At 39.7% G+C, this 22578-nt stretch overlaps 1 protein-coding gene across 7 annotated transcripts in view; it reads right to left on the bottom strand.

Annotated features, from left to right (window-relative positions):
• The window catches only part of RBMS3 (RNA binding motif single stranded interacting protein 3), a 722581-nt gene that overhangs the window by 605608 nt on the left and 94395 nt on the right, over positions 1-22578 (bottom strand). For 6 of the 7 annotated variants that reach the window (XM_056334362.1, XM_056334363.1, XM_056334361.1 and 3 more), the window contains one exon: positions 8533-8601. In XM_056334362.1, coding sequence (XP_056190337.1) covers positions 8533-8601 — 69 coding nt within the window. Of the gene's footprint in view, positions 1-8532; positions 8602-12553; positions 12663-22578 lie in introns of those variants that run through there. The other variant, XM_056334366.1, reaches the window with a different exon arrangement.

Below are 22578 nucleotides of genomic sequence, written 5' to 3'. Positions count from 1 at the left end.
TTTGTTATTAGTCAATGTGCACACATCAGGGATACTACGGACAGTGTAATGGAAAGACCCCACTGTAAGATTATGTACTGCTTCAAACAATATTATCTAACAAAAAATTATCAGACAAGATCTGAACCTTGAGAAGAGTCAGGAATAATGTTTCTAGATGCAGCAAGGAGATAGTTTCCTTAAAAGACTTAAAGATTTAGAGAGTTCTGAATTCAATCAAACCAATATAGAATTTTGTTAGAATTCAATGGTGTAGCTGTGTGAACAACAAAACCAATTAAGCCTGATAGTGAACGTATACGTGTCTTGCAGCTGATTGACTTTAATTGAATTATTCCTTAAGCTCTGGGGTGAGCTCATCCCTTAACCAGAAAATCTGCACAGGAGAAAAAGTTTAGCCTCATTCTTGAAAAAACACAGACACCAACAACTGAGTCTTTTGCCCCATTGTTAGGGAATCCATCACATCGTTCTCTCCATGAATTGCCTGCTGGCTAGTGAAGGATGATCTCATGCTTTCCTTTGGTGCAGCACCACCAGCCTCTCTCCTCTGCTGCGTTTTTACAATTTGCGGAAGAACTTCGTATCTCTGGAAGATGCAATAAACTTGTACCCTTCCTTTTCTTCACCGAGATCAGTCAAAAAAGGCCAAGTTACAGGGAGCAGTCAGCACTCGCAGACAGAACATCAATAAGCTTCATTCAGCAAGAAAAACAGGCGAAAGAGTTATGCGAGGAATTTCCAGGAAGTTCTCCAATTGACACTCTGCAGTTTTGAGGTGAAGTTTCTGAAAGGGGTAGGGCACCTTTCGGTGACAATTCAAGATGTGACACAGGGAGAATTCTGGCTTTATTGGTTTAGCATTAGTAGAATCCTATTGGTTTCAGGGTGGGTTGGTTTTTTTTAATCTTCTAAAATTCACTTTCTAGGAAAAAAATACTTCTGAGTGACAAAATAAGTGCAGCTTACAGATACTTTGTGGAAATGTTTCATGTCTATAGAAGTCATTACAAATGCTGTCACTTCCCTTCATCCCCAGCACACATACTTCTCTAGGCTCTACTCTGAGCACACTGAGTAGATACTTAACATGATACACTCATTTGGTATTTGTCATCAAAAATAATGACGTAACAACAAAAATAATGACGTGAACAGAATAAAAAAGCTAGCTGGTCTAGAAAAAAAATCCTATTATGGCAGCTGTTTAAAAACATCATTTTGAACTAAAACGTTTTTATACTGCATGCTGATTTTAAGATTAGCCAGGGTATAGATGGAATCTTCTGAACCTCAACTTGAAAGTGCAACAAAATACCAGCAGTATCTCTGACTGAGTAATGATGAGAAAGGAAACCCATTGTATTTTCCTCTCATACTTGCAGAAGAGAACACAATGCCGCATCTTAGAAGAGTCCTCTTATGTATCCGTAACCATTACACCTAAATTTTCAGGTTTATACACCATAATCAGGAGAAATTTAGCATAAATAATTTACCAAGACTTAGGTCACCATAACTTCTACAGAGCATGCACTCTCCAGACTTTTGAGCACTGTAATACTAGACTCACATAGTTGTTGTGTAATGAGAACTAATGCCCAAATATCATGTTTGGTGAAGGATATATATATATATATCTCTATATATATATCCATCTTCAACCTACGGAGTGGTCTAAAGGGACCAGTTATATAGATTGCAGAGGACAGTTGACCTGTGTGTTGTCATTTACACTAACCATGAAGCATAAGCCTAACTTCTAAACATAAGTTTTAGCTTCTTTCTAAAGATACACAACTGCTACCATAGCAGGATGAAGACCACTGACGCTATCAGATACGAAGGGTCTCTCCACAAGCACCAAGAGAAAGAATGGGGTCAGACCTTATCTACTGCCATTGCTTCCCTCCAGGCACAGGGTCTCATCCTGCTTGCAACTTACAAAATAACTTTACATCCAATTCAGTAGGCTTCTTGGTAATTTTTCAAACACAAGAGGTACCATACTGGGAGGAGCAACCTTCGAATAACGCTATGTACATTTACTCATATTCTGCCACTGACCAGAAGTTTCCTTTTTTAGTTCCTTTCTTACTTTGCTTTAAAAACACCTTAGCTTTTCAAAGCAAAGTTTATGTTGTACTTTGCTTGGCAACAGATATAGCAGCTCCTGAGTCTCATTTGGTTGAGTTATCGTCATGCAACAAAAATAGCTTACACATCTTGCTGTACCTATGCATTTGGCTGAGTAGCCAACCCAGTGTGCCGCTCTCTCTTGTTGCTTGCATAGCAGTCACAAAGATTAACAGGTCTGCTCTGCCCTTGCCAGTGACCTTGGTGAAGTCAGGTTTGTCAGCGCAGCTTGCAGATTCCCACTGCTTTAAAAACAGATGCCAGGTTCAATCTTCCCTTATGATGTCTTACCAAAAGCAACATGCTAGAAGCAGCAGCCCACAGATTTTACTGAGGAATCATCAAACTTTGAAGACAAGCAGGGCCTTTAACACTTCCAGTTGACTGGAAGAAACCAGCAACCTCTAGCAGGAGAAATGAGCAAGTGCTACAAGATATGAGACACACAAGAAAAAACTGTCCATGAGTCAGGGTTGTACTTGATTCGGCTACCTACTACACAGGTCAGTCTTTATTAATAGCAGACAAGATCCCACAAAGCTATAATATGCATAATGCGGCATATGCTACGAATGTAGTAACAGCAGCAAACTTGGTGCATTGACCACAGATACAATCCTTCTTCCAATACTTCTTTTACACATCATGCCTTACAAGTACTTTAACTAGCTAAACTTGCTTCTGCAAGGCACTGCCTCCACCTCAAACTCAAGTTTAATGAAGTATCTGAGGCAAGCCTAACAAAGGCTTGTTGAAATTCACTGCGTTGATTTCACAGCATGTCAAAACAACGTTAAGAATTCAGGTTTTTTTTCATTCCATATTTGATTTTATCCCATATGATATCCCATTTATCCAATGATGATTTAAACCCAAATGTAACTAGGATCAAAGTGCAATAAGAACCAAGTTCAAATGTTGTAAAACTACGATGATGTATGGTACAGAGGTATATATAGTTCTGAGAAGATGTATTATGGAAAGGAGGTATTTAGGGATTTTACACATATGTCAATTTTTTGCAAAACTGACAAATTTCCCTCATTAACTCCGATGAAGCCCACTGAATTTTGCTACAGTTTTTTGGTTATATGCCAAGTGCCAGGAGGCAGTGACATATTTCTGTTGCTTGGGTTGTCTGGTCTGCTTTTGGAAAATTGCCAGAACTCATTTGACCTTTATAATAAGGTTTAACCCTAGTAGTTGGACTAAGATACTCATTTAGATAAGCAGACTGGTCCAGCTCAAACCTAGGTCAACAGTGAAGGAACGCTGTTGCCATTTGACAGCTGTTCAGTGGCTTCTGGGAAAATCGTTGGTGTTCTCAGTACATTTTCTAGTGGACAGGCACTTAACCTGAAGTTTACTGCCACAGTTTGCAGTGCTCAGCAGAAAGGCCAACAGCTGAGTCATCAGGGAGACAGTGACTTTCTTAATACTGACTTTTTCCAAGTCAGACTTGAGGCACTGAAGGGAAAAAGCCTAAAGAAGATTCAGAACAGGCAAATACAGAAATCTTTATAGTATTTAGAACTAGGCATCTTCCAACAGCTTAAAACAAAAGTCACTTCACAGGAATGGATCTTCTGAGCCATGGCTAACAAGCACTCCTATAACCTTTGTGTTCAGAAAACATGCCAGATCCCATAACGGAAACTCACCACTCCTCATCTCTCTGCTCTAACAGGTAATTAATTCCACCTGCAGGTCCCTGTTATTTTGGATACAAGCAGGCAGCAACAATCCCAGCTACTACTGGTCGAAGCACTCCAGCTACTACCAGTAGCCATACCTGGGATGCTTCTTAAAACTAAATAAATGCTCTATTTTTATACCAAATGATTGATCACAAGGTTCATTTTGACCTCAGGCACTGTGAAAGAGACTACTGAACTGACAGCTCTGTATAATTATCTGCTTATCAACACATTACTGCTCCAACACATATACAGGAAGAATAAAAGTGCAAAAACAAGGCAAGGGGAAAGCAGGGACACACACATAACAGGCAGGAAACAAGACAGCTAAGTTATATACACTGAAATATCTGACCTGGAATTCAGTGAAACAGCTGCTACAGAAAAGCTGGAATATCATCCTCCCTAGCTTCCATTTTCTTGACTGGTATTTCCATCATCTCAATCATGAAGAAGCTGTATTATAAACTATCACATAGAGTGGTAGAAGAATTGGCATAATTGAAATGTAGATCTTACACTGAATGTTTACCAACATCCACTGTCTGTTCCAATTCCTCTAAGAAAACCGCTAACCACTGGGTACTAAAACATAGTACTTATTTCTATGTTTAAAGAGCAGGATATTGAAGTAAAAAAAACCCAACACATTCTGATCTTGATTAAGGCACTGATGCCAAGTTCAGCAACGGACAAAGCTTTGACTATCTGCAAGAAACCAAGAAGCTTGCGCTGCCAACACCAGAAAGCCACAGCAATTGTAACAAAGCAGCAGCAGCACCAGACAGAGGAACATTATGGAAGTTTAGCCGAGAGCCCTCCTGTCCTGCAGCCCATTCGACATACTTCCACTTTCTGCATTTTTACTTCGTTAGCTATTAAGCTAATGCCTTGCTAATAGATACAGGGAGGGGAAAGATGCTGAAGTGTTCTATATTATTTTTAATGGCATTTAAGACGCAGCAATTACTCTTTGGGCTCATTTAGCACCTAATAGTAAAGATGCAGTCATATCTTTCTAGAAGGTAATATAATCTAAGCGTGTCTAAAGATACTTCTGCTAACAACCCTTGCGCAAGAGACCTGGAATATTGTCACAAAGGTGCCAGCAACAGTGAGGACCAAATAGTCAGACTTGATGGGCTAGCTCCCTAGAGTGTGCCCATGAGCAAGAAAAGACAGCCTATCTCTGTCTTCTGCTTGCATATAAAGTGGATTTACTTGCAAGATCTGTTTAGGTGCTACCCACTTTTTGCCTCTCATCAACATAAGCAAGTTAGGACAATGGTTGGTTGGTTGTTCCAGCCTTTCTTTTAAGACACTTCACTTACGGTTACTTTCAGTGCTTCAACTTTAGGTTTGTATCTGAGATACTGCATTTCTTCTGTTTTTCTAAGAAACAATTCTTTTTTTCTTTCTTTTTCATTTTTACATCTACTTTGGCTACACCAACCCAAGAGTTTCCACGTCATTGCTAGTAATGAGAGAATTGTTAATGTTAAAACTGCTTCTAGGGACATCTGAGCTGCAATACCAAGTGTCTTGCGTCCCACCCTGCCTGTCTACCTATGATTCCTAATGAGACACAGACTGTCCCACACATGGATGTGCCATTACTATAAGACACTCTGCCTTGGCTGCCATCCCACTCGGCAAAAGCAGCGGCATGTTAGGAATCAGCTATATCATTGTGCCTGATAAAGTGCCACTTCCTCCTTCATTTTCATCAGCAGTAAGAGCCAGTTGCACTTCAGAAAGCACACACAGTCTGCAGAGTACCACAGAAGGACTAAGTTCACTTCAGAGCTTCTCACAAAATTGCTGCAGACTTCTTGACACATCAAGTGATGCCACTAGCCAAGAATGGCAGCACAGGCAATTCCAGCTCATTAGCATCAGCTTGTATCTTCTTGATTCTATCCCTCAAGCCAGTTTAGCACATCTGAAGGCAGTAAGGTCCAACACAACCCCCTGGATGCCAATTCAGACGCTGAAATTTGGTTTGGCTTCCCTGCCCAACCCTCAGTCCTTTAATTCAGTAGATTAATTCCTTGGCTCCAAGAAAGATCAACTTTTTATACTATTGGCTTCTTATTCTGACATTGAGAAAGTAAAGTGCTTGAGAAAAAGCTAGCGTGAAGCAGGTAGTAATGCTTCTTTCCCAGGGCAGTCAGAAGGAACCTCTTAATCAAGTTTTAAAGACGCCTCCCCTGCAACAAGACACTTTCCCAGGCTCAGGAAGCAGGAAAAAAAATTTCTCTCAACAGCTTCACATCAAAACAAAACCCCAAACCTGAGCACACAAATTCCACATGTCCATGAGAGCAATGGGTTAATAGGAACTTATTAAAAACCTTCCGCAGATAGTGTATTTGAGATAGATAAACATGCTTCAGCTTAGACAATACAAAATATAAGTATGTCTGGGTAGTACAAAGCAAAATAAGTCCGTGAAAAATGTGTTATTTTCAGCAAATCATTGACCCCACCTGCAAAACACCTTTCAAATCTCTCACCCAATGGACCTTCAAACTTCACACAGATAGAGAAAATGAAAAAAGAAAACTTGGGGGAGGGAAGGAGGAAATCAATTTAACTTTTAACATTTCTTAGATGCATCAAAGGTCTCAGCCATGTAGTTCTATTAGGCTTCTGTGTGAATTCTTGTAAGATGTATGTGGAAAAGCCTTCACTGGGTTCACTGCATGAGACTGAAGAAAATGCAGACAATATGAATTCGAACTTTAATCTTTTTCTTTCCTGGAAAGCCATCTTCAAAGAAAATGTTTAAATAAACTATATATAGATGCTGGCAAGTTGTAAGGCTGAATACAAGTCTCTGATCCAATACACATATTTTGCCACTCAGCTCATGAGAGTGCACAGCAGTGTTCGGGTCTCCCAAACTGAACCGCAGCATGGCTATACAGCCTCACAGTTGGTACAGGTATTTGTAATATCCGTGAGGCAAGTTTACAAGCTTATTAAACCCAGAACACAGAATACAAAAGCTTACAATAAACAAGGATGAAAAAGAAAAGATTAGGAGTGTAAACGACAAAGGAAGATGAGATTAAAATGTGTGTGGGACAACACAGGTGGAAGAAAGTTACCACAGGCGTGCTTTAATACAGCACGACAATTTTTTTTCCTGCAGATGCTGGATGGTCTAGACATACTTTCAAAAACATTCCTGGTAGTTAATCCCTTGACTCTGCTAGTGATTTGACAGGGTTGTAACATTACGAACAATCTTTATTATGTACTTATCTTCCCCTCCCTCCTCAAAAAAGAAATCAAGCCTGTAGAGCATAAAGTGCTTTTCATACTATTTGTTAGGATGATCTCCTTCTGACTTAGGAATGCATCTCCCATTAACATTAATGGGCAACTGCAGACACAGAAAAAGGGGAACAGTCATTACTGTTTCAGCCTTGTACATGTTAGTGATAAGATACTCCATGAACTTTTTCTTGCTTGCTGTCTGATCCCTTAGCATGGGGCAAGCAATAACCACTGAAAAGAATTAACCTTCTGCCTACATAGCCTTCATTTTCACCCCCACAACAGTGAAAATTCCATATTCAAAAAGTGAAAGAAAAAAAAGTTGCAAACCTTAGTAAGCAAAAAAAAGAACATACTTCTATATGGAGAGGAGGCACGAGACTCAAAATATTTTGTGAAAGCAGAACTACTAAGACTGGAAGGATGGTGACATAGATAGCTAACAGCCCATGAAGCATTTAGCCACCTTCTTTCCCTTCATAATTTGACTACAAATAAAATTGATAGTTTCTTTGGCTTTAGTTTTCCAGGCCACAGCTCATGTTGCTGAAGTTTCCCCTCTTAGTGCATACACGTCCTTCAAAAAACAAAAATCCAGTACATCAGTTCAAGAATTTGCTCACCAGGATAACTTAAATTTTTCATAACATCAAGGGCAAGGGTGTTTGAGAGGAAATGAATGTACAAAGAGGTCAGAAAGAAACAAAAGTAGAAGTTGGGGGAAAGCAATATTTATAGGGTCAATACTGAACAAACACTTGAAGAGTTTTTAAAGACGAAGTTGCCTTAGTTGACACACGTTGTTCTTTGATCACAAAGCAAGCCATGTCATTGTCTGTACGCAAAAAAAGGTCCTTTGGTTTTGATGAAGTAACAGAAACCCTAAATACCATTCAAATTCATTCAATAAAAAAAAATCACTGCCAATAATACTGCTTCCTGGCTATCACCAAACAGCTTTCTAGCTTCAGGCTGGGCTTATAACAAGTTTTCCTGAAATTTTTGGCCATTATAACCACTTCACAACTCTGTTGTTTAAAGTAGTGCAAAGAATATTGGCTGGGGGTAGGCAGCATGGGAGAACATGACTTCACACATTGCCAAAGAGCATCAAACACTTCTAACTTAAGTGACAAGACACAAACAATAGAGGGATCCAGCCATAATAACCATTCCCGACAACCTACAGAGGGGCACCACTGCACTGAATGAGTCACAGCTGTATAAGCCTCCTCCCTAAGCGGCAACTGCATCTAACAGTTTGCCACAGGATATCCTGCAACAACCTGAAATTAGCATGACCTAGTCGGGCTAATACAGGTAGGAAACACTATTGGATCCCTTCACAGATTGATTTTAAAAGGAAGCATGTATCAACCTGAGCTTCATATCTATTTTGACAAGGGCATATTACCTGATGGGGCTGTGAACTGGACCATCTGCTGTAGGAAGGAGCACCAGAAGTCTTGTTGGCTGTAGTTCTCTGCAAAATAAAAAGATAGACATGTCAAGTAATCACCAACATCTCCATCATAACAGTCAGCTTCACCAATCTCAACTATGTAAGCTCCCACAATAAAAAAAAAATAAACAAAACCATCAAAAAACTACAAATACAATACATTAGCATTAAAATCAGAGATGAGGGTATGCTGAATTTGCCAGTAATGTTGCCTCAACTTCTGTGTGTCACCTAGATGCCAAATTTAAACGCTGATCCCTAACCTAAACTGGGGCTGCAAAGCACCACCTTCCAACCAGGTAATTTACTCAGATTAAGCAAACATGCTCTAAATGGAAAAACAACTGACATCCTCTACCGGTGTGGCACATGAAGGCACAGACCCCAAGTCAGTGAAGAAGTATGATCCTTTATTGCATACGTAAGTGCTGGTCATATGCGATCGCTTATCTAACCAAGTTCTGCCCTGGAATATGCCTACATGCAGCAAAGCACCTTTGCAGCCAGCTCACGCTCCACCAAGCCGTCTACTCCTTCCAAGCTCATCTAAGAAGGTCTCTTCTTCCCAGACCAGGATTTAAGCTGGGGGGGGGGCTTTGGGCATGCCCCTCATTGGGAGGCTTTGGGCAGCCCCTCATTGCAGGCAGGTGTGCACAGAACTGATGTGCAGGTGAGCTGAGAGCCAGAGTTCGTGCTAGTTGCTTCCTCACTACATTTTAAGGCATAATCACTCTGCAGCCTGGCACTCAGACAACAAATGAAGCCTTTTCTTTATCTCCACATCCAGGCCTCGGGAGCAAGCAGGGAAAGCCTGCACAGATTTCAAAAAGAGCCCTTACATACCCGGGCTTGTGCAAAGCTGTCCTGCACAACATCCATGTCTCTAAACTGGAGAGGTATGGATTTGATGGAGTTTGAGGGACCACTCAATGGATAAGGAATTGGCTGGATGGTCACACCCAAAGAGCTGTGGTCAACAGTTTGATGTTCAAGTGGAAACCAGTGATGAGCAGCATTCCTCAGCAGCTGGCACTGGAGCCAGCACTGTTTAACATCTTTGTCAGTGACATGGGCAGTGGGATTGACTGCACCCTCAGCAAGTTTCCTGATGACACCAAGCTGAGTGGTGCAATTGACACACTGGAGGGAAGGGATGCCATCCAGAGAACCTTTACAGCCTTTAGAGGTGGGCCTATGCAAACCTCATGACATTCAACAGGGCCAAGTGAAAGATCCTGCACCTGGGCTAGAGCAATCTCAAACACAAATACAGGCTGCACAGAGAACGGATTGAGAGCAGCCCTGAGGAGAAAGGCTTGTGGGTATTGATGGATGAAAAGCTCAATATGACACAGCAATGTGCACTTGCAGCCAACCATATCCTGGGCTGCATTAAACGAAGCGTAACCGGCAGGTCGAGGGAGGGGATTCTTGCCCTCTACTCCATGCATGAGACCCCACCTTGAGAACTGCGTTCAGCTCCGGGGCTACCAACATAAGAAGGACCTGGACCTGTTGGAGCAAGTTCAGAGGAGGGCCACAAAGATGATCAGAGGGCTGGAGCACCTATCCTGTAAGGACAGGCTGAAGAAGTTGGAATTGTTCAACCTGGGGAGACCTTATAGCAGCCTTTGAATACTGAAAGGGGGCCTACAAGAAAGCTGCAGGGCGGCTTTTTACAAGGGCACGTAGTGATAGGACAAGGGGAAATGGCTTTAAACTGAAAGAGGGTAGACTTCAGATTAGATATTAGGAAGAAATTCTTCACCATGAGGCTAGTGAGACATTGGAACTGATTGCCCAGAGAAGTTGTGGATGTCCCATCTCTAGAAGTGTTCAAGACCAGGTGGGATGGGGCTTTGAGCAACCTGATCTATTGGAAGGTGTCCCTGCCCATGGTGGGGGCAGGAGGGAACTAGTCAATCTTTAAGGTCCCTTCCAACACAAACCATTCTATGATTTTAAGGACACCATTTAGGATGTTTGTCTGCCTGTTCTGAGAAGTTATATCTGTATTTTTCCCTAAGTCATAGTGACGTTTCATTCCCTACTTCATAGTAGTTTTATAGAGGCTTTTCTTAACTTGTAGAAAATAAAGCAAAATTGTTCTTTCAGAATCACTTCACTCAAAAATGAAGCTTACATATTTTTGGAATAGGTAATAAATGAAATTAGCTGTTTATCAACTTCTTTTTGAAGAAAAGAACCACAGACTTTTATGATTTATCTCTACACTTCTTTCACCTGATTCTCTGTATTTGATTTCTGAAGCACTAAGAAAGAAGGCCATAACACGGACTTTCATATCCCTATCATGTATCACATAACAGACCTTATAATCAAACTGCCTTTGATATTGCAGAAGAATCAATGCAATATGGTATCCACGAGAACACCACCAATTATTAAAATATGTATTATCCCCAGTTTCAAAGTAGCTTTATACCGTGAACTTCTATGCCACTTACTCCTAGTTTAGGCTAGGGCCTAGCATAACACAAAGCTCCTCCAAATCCACCCCTCGCTTACATGAATTTGTTGACTCTAAAAAAACACAAAACACCACAAGCCACAGTCAGTAGCCAAATATCTTGCAAGCATATCATTACTATACTGTGTAAGCTCAGGTATTACAAAAAACTTGTGACAACAAAGCTATCTGTATCAGAAAGATCAGGTAGATTTGAGTTACCTACTCAAGAGATCTTAATTGAAACAGGCTTTCCAGACATGAGATACTAATCTATCAGTACAATATGTCACCAGGAGGATACTAATAGGGGGACAGTTTCAAATTTCAACCATATGGACATAAATTATACTAAAAAATACAAGTAAGACAATCCAAGTGAGATTTATATACCACAATGTAGTATAATCTTTGTAAGTATGAAAATAAATAGCCTATGGTTTTTAACACCCAAGTGTATAGTACATTTCTATGCCAACTATAACCACTAGGGCTTACACATCATTACATAAAAAAAGCTGGCGTGTCATTCCCACTAATGAGAAACAGCCACTGCTGTAATTGTGCTTTCGTGTTAGTCTATCAAAAAGCAGTTATTTTACAAATTTAATTATTAGCATTACTGTTTAGTGTATTTAGCTTCTACTAGACACCCTTAGAATAGTCATTTTTTAGTAAACAAATACACCATGCAACAGAATAACGGTTTCTTTTGACAGAAACTTTGGAAAAGACAAACTGCACACAATGCTGATTTCAGGTCTATAAAAACTTACAAAAACTATCTCTACCTACTTCAGAAGAAAGCCTAGTCAATCTATGAACAACCAGTTGAATAATGAGATAGCTGGAGTTTTTCTGGGAGCTGTTTTCCAGAAAGATGCCTTTCCACAAGCACCACACACCTTTTTTAATTTCAAAATTAATATATATAATGTATGCCTTTACTATTGTCCAATAAAAACCTCCATATTCCTCCTGCTTAAACACATAAATAGCAGCCTTTGGTTTCATTACTTACCCCAACACCTGTTATCTCTAGTAGGTACATTTCCTCTACAGCAATTGCTTTTGAACTCTCCCACCTCTGTTTCAAGGACATCCCAAAGAAAGATATCCTTCAGAGAAATAGTACTGCATTATTACAGAGAAACAAGAGAACCTTTCCAGGCTAGGCAGCCAGTAGACAAATTCCTCCAAAGACAGAGGCAGAAGGTAATTTTTTGCCTAACTTTACAAACAAGAAAAGACCAGGGCTTCAGAAGTATTTAGAAGCTGACTTCATTTCCCAATTTGTTTAAAAGGTACTCACTTAAAAAAAAAAAAAGGTGTAAAAACAGTAGCATAAAAGTTCTAAGATCAGCATTTATTTCCCCAATCCTCCCAGGCTTTTTTCCGCTCCCCCCCCCCCCCCCCCCCCCCTTTACATTCACAGATCAATGAGCAGGATCAATTGCACGTTCCAAGGCAATCAAAATATTAAGTTATAGGGCAAAGGCTTACACTGCTCACACACAGGAGCTTCTACATCAGGTCATTTGGGATAGATTCTGAAAGATCTCGAAAATACTTCCATCAGAGCTTCTTTCCAAGTTCTAAGGGGCAACACGAAAAAAAAAGCTGAAGGCTAGACCACATCCCCCACTTGTCTCAGTGGTTAAAATATTTGAGGCAGGTAACTTTAAAAAAACACACATGATCAAAGTCCAAAGACACAGACGTATATGCACACTCTCACTCCTATCTCACTGCAATTGGTAGAAATTGGACAATGCCCTAACTACCCCTAGGAGTAGGACCCTTCACACATAGCAGCCAAGGTCACACTGATGGACAAATAGCCTTTGCATGCAGCTTGCACCACAAAGGAGACCTCGAGGTGTTGAATTTTCACAAACTGTCTTACCAGGGAAAACACAAGCTGCATATAGCCCCTTAAGCCACATCCCTTCCTTCAGATACAATCACCTTCCTCATCACTCTTCCCTTTGAGAACGGGGGAGCACGCACACGGGACATTTAAGCACTCTCCCTCTGGCACAACTAGCACTTTAGCACAAGCCCTAGACAGAATCTCCCTCGCTGGTCTTGTCGAGCTCCCTGACAGCATCATTTGAAACATCTAAACCAAGCAACTCTCAGCTCCCCCAAGGCCCCTAGCAAGCCCCTGCACTTCGCTAATTTTACATCCAACCCTTCTACCTTCCCAGCTCATTTCTGCTCCCTGCGAGCTGTCTCTCAGCCATATGCAGGTACAATGCCATCACCATCACCACCACCCACCTATTAAAAACTAATTAGGACTGACTATTCTAATCATCTGCTTGTCCAAGCTGTTCCTTATGTCCTTGCCACTCCTCATTCCCCCACCTGTGAAGAGAGGTTAAACCCACACAGCTGCAGGTGACCACCAGTCGCTTCAAAAGACCAATGAACTTCTGCTGAAAACTTTAGAAAGGTATAACAACTTTCACAGATGGCTGTACCTCTGAAGGTAATAAAAATGCTAAGTGGATATGTGAGTTTAAGTATCTGAGGTGGAAGTTATGGAAAAAAAAAGAAAAAAGAAGAGAGATGAAAGCTGGTGGCCTGCACGCTGCTGCCCAGACAACACTTGGTATGAGAGGAGAAAATCTGATCTAGGTTCAGATACAACATGTGCTTCAAGCGCACAACCAGATCCAGGCCTGAGTGTGAAGAATGCTGATGAAACATCAGACTGCTTCCAAATCCCCATGAGAGCAGGAAAATAGTACTTTTCATAGCAATAAAGTGGCACAGATAAAAGAAGAGCAAATGATGCAGCGTATGTGCAAAACCACTGTTTTATGTGCAGTTCACAGGAAAACTGTTTTCTCAGAAGTTTCCTACTACCGAACACAGTAGATAACGTAGCAAGAGGCCAGAAAATACTTTTAGGAGAATACATGGAAATCTGAGCATTTTCATGAGCAGGAGAGCTCATGAAAATATATGTTACTATTTCATTCTTGGGCTAAGGCTATTAGTGACTGTATACAACACAAGCATAGATCACATACAGTCCATAAATAATTACGCGTTCCGTCAAGAGAGCTTCGATGTAAGGCAACCCTTAAAAATTAGGAACAAAAAGCAGAGCACAGAGAAAGAGTTACAGGTGTCATTACTCTGGCAATATTTCTAAAAGCAAAGAGTATATATCCTGATAACAAAGCCAAAGCTTATAACTCGTTCTACAGCTAAATAAACTTATAAAACCTTCTGATGGGTATGGCAATTCATCTCATTAGCTTGGAAAAGTATCTTAAGAGGGGCTGAATTACTGTCTGGAAGTACCTGTCTCTTTCCATCCACTCAATGGGGAGAGAAGCTAAGCAGCCAGTTTAATTGAGACATCTAACTTTGGATGGCTGATGTTAGGTGAAATTAAATCTACCCACACTCCCTGTTTTCGATTTTACCAAGGGACCTAGGCAATTTGTCCTCTTCTAGGGTTTAAAGGGGTTTTCTGGTCACAAATTTGGTATGTAATAGGGGTATTTCTGAACAGCCTTGTGAACTCCTACGAACTGTACTAATCCTTCAAAGGCAGCTCGCTGGTAAAGCTGTAAAGTACTGTCTTGACTTTCAGAACTTGGAATATTTTGGCTGGGCAAGAAAGGGAGAAGAGATTTTTACTTATAAATAGAGAAAACATAATACGAATAGAGAAAATATAAAAATACAAAAGTAACCCAAAGAAAATACTAAGCATTTAATCATATCAAAACTGCAGGGTGGGGGTGGGTGGGGGTTAAGGGAAAAAACTACTTAGACTTATTGCTGTAGTTCTTTGAGAATGCAGTTATAGTTATGTAATATACATGACACGCTACCAATTCCTGGGCTCTTCGATTTCCTGGCCTCAAATCCTGCTGGCATTTAGCAGGTATCTTGCTCATCAGTTTTACTGGAGAGGTTGCTTGTTCAAAGAGTGTAATGTCCAGCTGTTTATGCAAAGGCTGACATCAAATTCAGAATATATTTGCACCGTCCAATATCTCGGTTACTTTTTTCCCTATTATTTGGTATAGAATTTCCCTGATTTTTCCTTAAATACAAAAATTCATTTGCTGGACAAAGTAATAGTGACATCTGATAACATTGTGAGATGTTAAGGCACTGAAGTTCTTCCTTTGAAGTTTGCTTTCTTTTTTTTCATTGAGTTCTGTATATCTGTGACTTTTGCAAAGAGGAACCAGTAATGTTATGTTTAAAAGGAACAATATTCAATGGCTTCTTATTGAATACAGGCTTTGAGGTTCACTTGCTTATTTTATTTTTTTTCACAGCAGGAGTTTATGAGGAGAAACACAAATTAAAAGGTTTTAACCTCATACTATCAAGGGCTATAATGTCCTTTATGACTCTTCATAAACAAATAGTGGGTGAAGTCCTTTTGCCATTAACTGTAGCAGAAAGAGGGAGAGGTGTTTTTTAAAGTACCGAGTTTTATTTCTTTTTACTTATTGAGTTTAGTCCACAAGAATGCAGTATAGAAAATGACAAGTTATTAATGCCTATATACAAGTTAAATAGAAAAGGTGACAACTTATCTGATTCTGTCTGATCAAAAATAGCGCTTAGAGGAACTAGAGAGTCTGAAATTTGAACCAGTAATATCTCTTGAAACAACACAGACTTCATGCCTACGTACCAATCCATCCCTGCCTCTGGTCTGGCTCCAGGCACCCTTAAGCCTTGTTGATTCTGTGGGGGGTAAGACCTCGCACACTTAATAATACTAAATCCTTCACAGCCTCCTCCTCACAAACATCATCTCAACGGATCAGAGGAGTCAGCTCAGTGGAAAGAGCTTCCTCTGCTTCCAATCTGCTATCACACCTGGCTCCATGGGGAGACAAACCCCACTGAAGCCGGTTCATTATAGATGTGATGCTCACCTATGAAGCCTTTTTCACTCCTGTGCCACAAATATATACAATTCCTTGCTCTCTTTGAAACCTCGACCCATTTTTCAACAATACCAATACTATGCTGGAAATTCATAGCTAATGCCTCTCTGGACATAAGAAAAAACAAATTGCAAATACTTTAAAGATCTATGGTTTCTTCAATCCTGTCCAAGTAAAATTAATTTTCAGGCTCCTCACAGTTAAAAATCCTCCATTACTGCCTGGAAAACTACCTGCTTTCTAGTGAGACTAGCACTATGAAATTCCAGAGATGGATATTTTTTTTTCTCAGAAAAGTGAAGATAAAGGTTGATAATTCGATTAATAACAGGAACATCATAGTGGTGTTGACAGCAGTGCAACGACAGTATGTGGCATGACAGTATGGTCTTCTCTTCCATGCAAAAGGTGCACGATGCCTTCAGCTAGCTTGGCAGCTGAGTGGATAGCATATGTCAAAGCGACATCAATGTTTTGCGGTGATGAGATGATGTGGGAGAATCATCAAGTATGTTGTCCCATAAAAGTATAAAATCAAGAAGAAAGCATTAAAAAAGCAGCTGATCTGGACACAATGGTCCAGATGGAACAGATGCAAAATATAACAGAATTACGAGAGGTAAAGTTTATAAGTAATGAAATACATTTGTAAGGTGTGTATGAAAAAGCACGCAGTGGGAAAACAAACTTTCCTAAAGATTGTTGCACAATGTCATCAGGGATTATTTCTTCTAGCTTACAGAAATCAATGTTATGACAGGGAGAGACAGAGCAGGAGAGATATTGACTGAGCTGTCAACCATAGGAGTGCATCTCTCTGAACCTGTGGGTTTGGGCTTTGATGAAGCAAATGCATTCAGTAGACATTTTTATAGGAACTCAGGCACTAACTCAAAGTACTCACTTGCATTTTATATCCACTATCTACTCCTGCTCATCAACATAGTGACTCAAAATTTTTGAGGTGAAATTGCCAAAAGTCATATAATTCATCTATTACTCACTCCAACAGTGGACTCCTGACAGCTTAGTAATTTGACATGGGCTCTGAACCATAGTGTAGGGCTTGTCATGATACTGTGATTCCCCCCTTTTTCCCTCTTTGTCCACTCCTGCTCACCAATTTAACATAGATACTGTAGCACCCTGGAAGGAAAAAAAATTCTGGACAAAGCCAGGGTTGAAAATATCCTCTCTTCAGAAACCCTCATTATACTCACCAACCAGGAGTTTTGTTTTAAAAAAAAAAAAAATCACTTCATGACCTCCCATATTCTACTTGATTGTTAAAACTAATAATGAATGTATTTGAAATTTCAAAGTATATCTTTAAATGGTGATGAAGTCCACAAGCCTTTTATATCTCACAAACTGAATAAGAACTGATATTAGAGATTGCATTACCCACCTCAAATGACATCTGCCTTAGCAAAACTGGCTGGTCAAGCTTGAACCAGCAATACTGTAGCCGTTAATTCCTTCTCCAATTCCCAGCTGTATTGACCAACACAAGCACAGAATATTTGAATCACAAACAAGCTGAACAACTGTTATGGTTGGTGACAAGCAACAACTTCTTTCTTAGGAATTTTAATATGGTGAAAGAACTCATCTCTGTGGAGATGCCACATACACCCTGACTTGCTGTGCAGTCAGTACTTTCTCCCAAAGCCAGAAAATTTAAAGATAAGCTGCAAAGAGATCGAGGAACAACCTTCAAGTCTTCCAGATGGAGTTGACATAAAGTTGGCATCTTTATCCCATAAAATGTACAATTAAGAAATTGTAAGAAAGTCACAAGGCTTGGAAACATGCAATAAGATAAGGAGGAAAAATCACGTCAGCTTAAGTCAAAAAAAGGAAAATGAGAATATAGAAACATTTCATGCTTTGAGGTCAAGAACTCTCACAGGCACTAGAGAGAAGGTAGGGGAGCACAACACAGCCGTATGAAAGATAATATAGTTTGAAAGTGGATTTTTAGAAGTTAGCAGCTGCTTCAGTGGAAAAAAGACTGCAAGGTAGGAAGTAAGTATTATATCATGTTAAGTTGTCATATTATCAGCATTCAGTAACTTCAAACAGTCAGGGAACACAACAGTACTGATCTTACTAGGACACGTACTCCTACTTGAAGAATGCACAATGCAATATAAGATGCATTATTGGAAGAACTTGGAACATACCACATCTTTTATGTCCTTTGAACTCTCACCATTTTCCTAAGTGAAACACTGGGGCACAAGGAGGTATAGGGAACTAACTAAAAAAGAAAAAGATGGTCTTGGTTATGGAAGACAGTGGAATGGGATTAGATTTGTGGGACTGAAAGATGTGGCTTTTTTCAGAAGTTTGCATAGGTCTGCAAAAATGGAATTAACAGATATATGTTGATTTGAGACAAAGGAATAACATCAGGAAGGTAAAAGAATTTCACTGTAGTGAGAACTGTTCTTTTCCAGTAACTATTCTGAGAAAGACATCCACCCCATTAAAAAAGCAGACAAGAAATATGAAAAGTGACCCAGAATCTTTGAGCAATATCAGGTCTGAGCTGCTAAAAGATAATGAAGTGTCCACACAGAAGACTGACAGTCAGTGGGAGACCTTCAATGATACGCTATGGAGAGTGCCAAAAATCATTAGAGGAACAAATGCAAATACAAAAACAATGGATGCTTTCATAAAGGGGGGGGGGGGGGGGGGGGGGGGATCTTTCCTTCTTTTATTAATGTTCAGTAAAGATCATAAGAATTCAGGATTATGATTACATTGAAGATTATAATAAAGCCAGAACAGAGAAGAGTCTTGGTAAGAGAATGAAAAAGACAATTGTGCAGAATTTGAAGTAAAAGATGGTATAGAGTAGATATACTAATCAGAATATTTTACATGTATTTCAGTACTGGGAGGTAAAGACATGAATCATGAGGGTTCAGGAAAGTACAAAAATAAAAATCTTTATTTGCAAACAATACAATCACAGAAAGGTGGAGGAGGTACTCTAATGATCTCTTTAATGGCAAGACAAAAGGGAGAACAACAAAAGGCTATTTTCTAGATAAATGAGTCATTCTCAGAATAATCAAATTTTTTAAGTATTCAAACATTCAGGAAAAATGCTGGCAAGTCCCACTAAATTAAGACCAGGACACAATAAAAGTAGCCAAATTTTTGACAACCTAATTTTGAAAATATTCCCAAGCAGTCAAAAGAGAAAGTCACATTTCCCACTTCAAAATAGTGATGTATTGGAAATGTAAGAATTATTTGTACATTTCTTCTCATTACAACCTCAGAAATCCACCCTCCATATCTTTTGCATACTCATTAAACAAAGGAAACAGTGAGAGACAGCAAGTATTGGTGTCTGGGAAAAAGCATGATGTTCCCTCCCAAGATTAGTAAAAAAAAATGAAAACAAGCAATCAATGTCGGTTAGGTGTTGTCTCAAGAGAAAATGCTGATATAAACACAATGAAGGTGTAACTGCTTAGAGGATTTAGGAAGAACACACTAGTGGATCTTTGGCCTGCAGGGAGAAGATCTGACATCTTAGAAGACCATAGCACAAGCACGCAATTGTTTATCCAACGTGTAGGAAGTTGAGTGCTTTGTAAGCAGGGACACAATGAGATTTCTGCTCTGGCGGGAACAGGAAGAAGCCCCATACTTTCCAGAGCAGTCCAGTCACTGGGAGTCTGGGGTTGGAAGGAACTGAAGCGATCTGCCTCAATTTCTGAGCAAGTGGCTGCTGTAGGAAAGACGAGGTAGGAAGAAAGGGGTGTTTTTTCAGATCAATGAAAACAGCAAGGAAAATTCAAGGAATATAAAATCAGGTAAATAGGTGTGTCATGGTAAGATTTTGAGCAAGCCTTCTGTCATGCTTGACATGAGGTTTCAGTGAGTTTGGTAGCACAAACACCTGGCAGCTTTCAATAATAGTCCTAGTTTGTGGGAGGAATAAACTCAATTATTTGGTACTTTAGCTCTAGTGACAATGGGGAAATTTGTCTTTATGCTCTTATTTTCCTAAAAAGTCAACAAAGTAAAAAAAGGGAGCATTTGACTAGATTAGCACTGATACTGCCTAATCATGAACTGAGACACGGAGCTGACAAACTGAAGGGGTGACATCGTATTGCAGTTTGACTGCAGTCAGTGCTAGCGTAATACAACTGGCACGGGTGACAGCCGCTGCGACTGTGAAGCAGTACAAGGTTTGTTACTCGTCAACGACCACAGCAAACTTGCTGGGCTCCTGGGTACACACAGTACTCTCACTTGGTTGCAGACATTTATAAAGAGAATTACTGAAAATACGGTTAGCTGACTGTTTTGCCCAGGATCCAGAACATCACTCTTACTGCCCAAGCAACGCGTTGGATGTGATTTTTATAGAGAGATTCTAGTAATTCTGATAATAAGCTTTTGCAAACACTGTGCTCATTTGTCTAAAGGCTGTGAAATCCTACACCTATTGCCTTCACCTACCTTCCTCTTCCACCAGTACCAGCCTTTACGTTCTCCTTGTTCAAAACCCCTGTGCTTGCTCCCTGACTTCGGCTTATGCTCCTTCTCCCCCAGGCCTATCACGCAATCTAAATCCCGACACCACAGAAGGTGAGACAGGCATTCAAATTCAGCTGTCATCGCAAGAGGAGAGATGCAACACAGTGGCTAGAGCAGCAATAACTGCGAAAATATATCATTCCAGCTTCTTCAAATGCCCCTCCCTGCACCGCGATCAAGTCACACCACAGCAATAAATTCTTCTAAGAGCCCTTAAATCTATCACACTAATTGCTAAATGTGGAGTAGCCATTCATCTTTCCTGGTAACATTGCAATGCATAAATTTGCTGTAAGATTATTTTTTTTAATGTTTCCTTATGATTAAAGCATAAAATAACAGAAAAAGTAACATCACTCCATCTGCTTTCAGGCTAATGCTTCTTTTTGAAGCCTGGAGAAGAGTTCAGGATGGAAAACATGAAAGATAAGGAGAACCGACAACAGAAAGGGACAGATATTTCCCTACTGTATTCACATGCATTCTTAGCACTTAAGGCACTTATTTCTAGACTGTAGAATGAATAAACAACACTCATATTTTCAGATATTTCCTAACAACCTTCTCTTTAAATTTCTTTCTAGAAATCTCACAGTAAGTCTCCATTATTTTAGCATAGAGTCTGTGAAACTGGACTGTATTTTAGCAGAGGTCAAATATTTAAAATAATAATATACTTTGGAGTTGGTTGATAAATATACATGGAAAGAGACTTCAAGGAAAACACAGGCAATAATGAGAGGCAAACTTGGGATTGTGAGCATGTCCTTTGTCAATTTGTTCAGCGTACAGTAACCTTGCCAAATTAAGAAAATTCCAAGTGCATTAGGAAAGGCTGCCCTCTTCAGACAAACTTAATAAAAGGTATCCAGAAGAAGTTCTAAGCGTCTTGAAGTTAAAATAAAAATGTAGTGAAATGAACTGTGGAGTGTAATATCAACATAATACCAACTTTCTTCTGCTTAATAACAATTTGCTACTACATAAAGAGAAGTGCTTCTTGTCATTAGCTGCATATTAATGCGTGTTTGTTTAGACTCACTACAGATCCATTTATGTATTTTTATAACGCTGTAAAAACTTCCATTCATATGCTGAAATACAGAGACATAACTAGTTAAGAAAGCTATTGAGTCTGAGCTATCCCTATACTGTCATATAGAAAAATAACCCATTTTGCAGTGCTGAATTTCTATCACATGGGAATTTTCATTAAACATTATAAACTTGCTTCTTTTCTTTAACAAAATTTGGGTTTACATATGTTTTGATCTCCCTAACACTTCAGAATAGTGGAAAAATGTTTTCATCATTGTGATCGGTGTTTTATATTGAAGGCTATTTTTAATTTCTTTGCCTTAAATTTCTCATGAACAGTAGGAAACTGAGCTTATTTAGCCAGAAAGTTTCTTTTCTTTTCTTCACTATCGGTCATCTGAGTGTTTTTCACAGGTGAAATTATGGATTTTTATGTTGCATCACACTAGGTGGCAAAACACAAGGACACCGGCTACTTTCTTGGTGAATATGAAATGAATTTTCATAAGGAAAACGACCTGTATGAAGAAAATAACTGTATCTGGGTTTACTGCTGTAAATAAAAGCTTCCAGTTTATTGGGGAAGGTGAGGTGGATATAAATGTTTTTAGTTGTGTTTGAAAACTGAAAGGTGTATCATGGAATCTGCCGAGGAGAACCAGAAATACAGATTATGCTCAGTAATACCAAACCTACTTAAAAACTATCAAATGTTTTCAAGTCCTTTTAACAGGACCTGGGACTGTAGTAGGCAAACTTTTTGTAACGGTCATTAATTGTCAATATAGTCCCCTAGGGTTGCTCCAGAGCAGGGAGCTACCAAAAGAGGAAGTATTACCTGTGACAGAAAGGTACCAGGGATTTAACTGCCAGTTTGATGGAAGTTTCCCCATTCATCCATAGACAAGGTCTTTTTTCCAGCTTTTCAGCAAAGCCTCCAATGTCATGATGTCTCAGGGCAACACCTAACTGCCCAATAAG

The sequence above is a fragment of the Falco biarmicus genome, chromosome 4 (genome assembly GCF_023638135.1).
Source record: "Falco biarmicus isolate bFalBia1 chromosome 4, bFalBia1.pri, whole genome shotgun sequence".
Lineage (NCBI taxonomy): Eukaryota > Metazoa > Chordata > Aves > Falconiformes > Falconidae > Falco > Falco biarmicus.
Note: the sequence above shows the minus strand (reverse complement) of the source record. Positions and strands in the feature narration are given on the sequence as shown.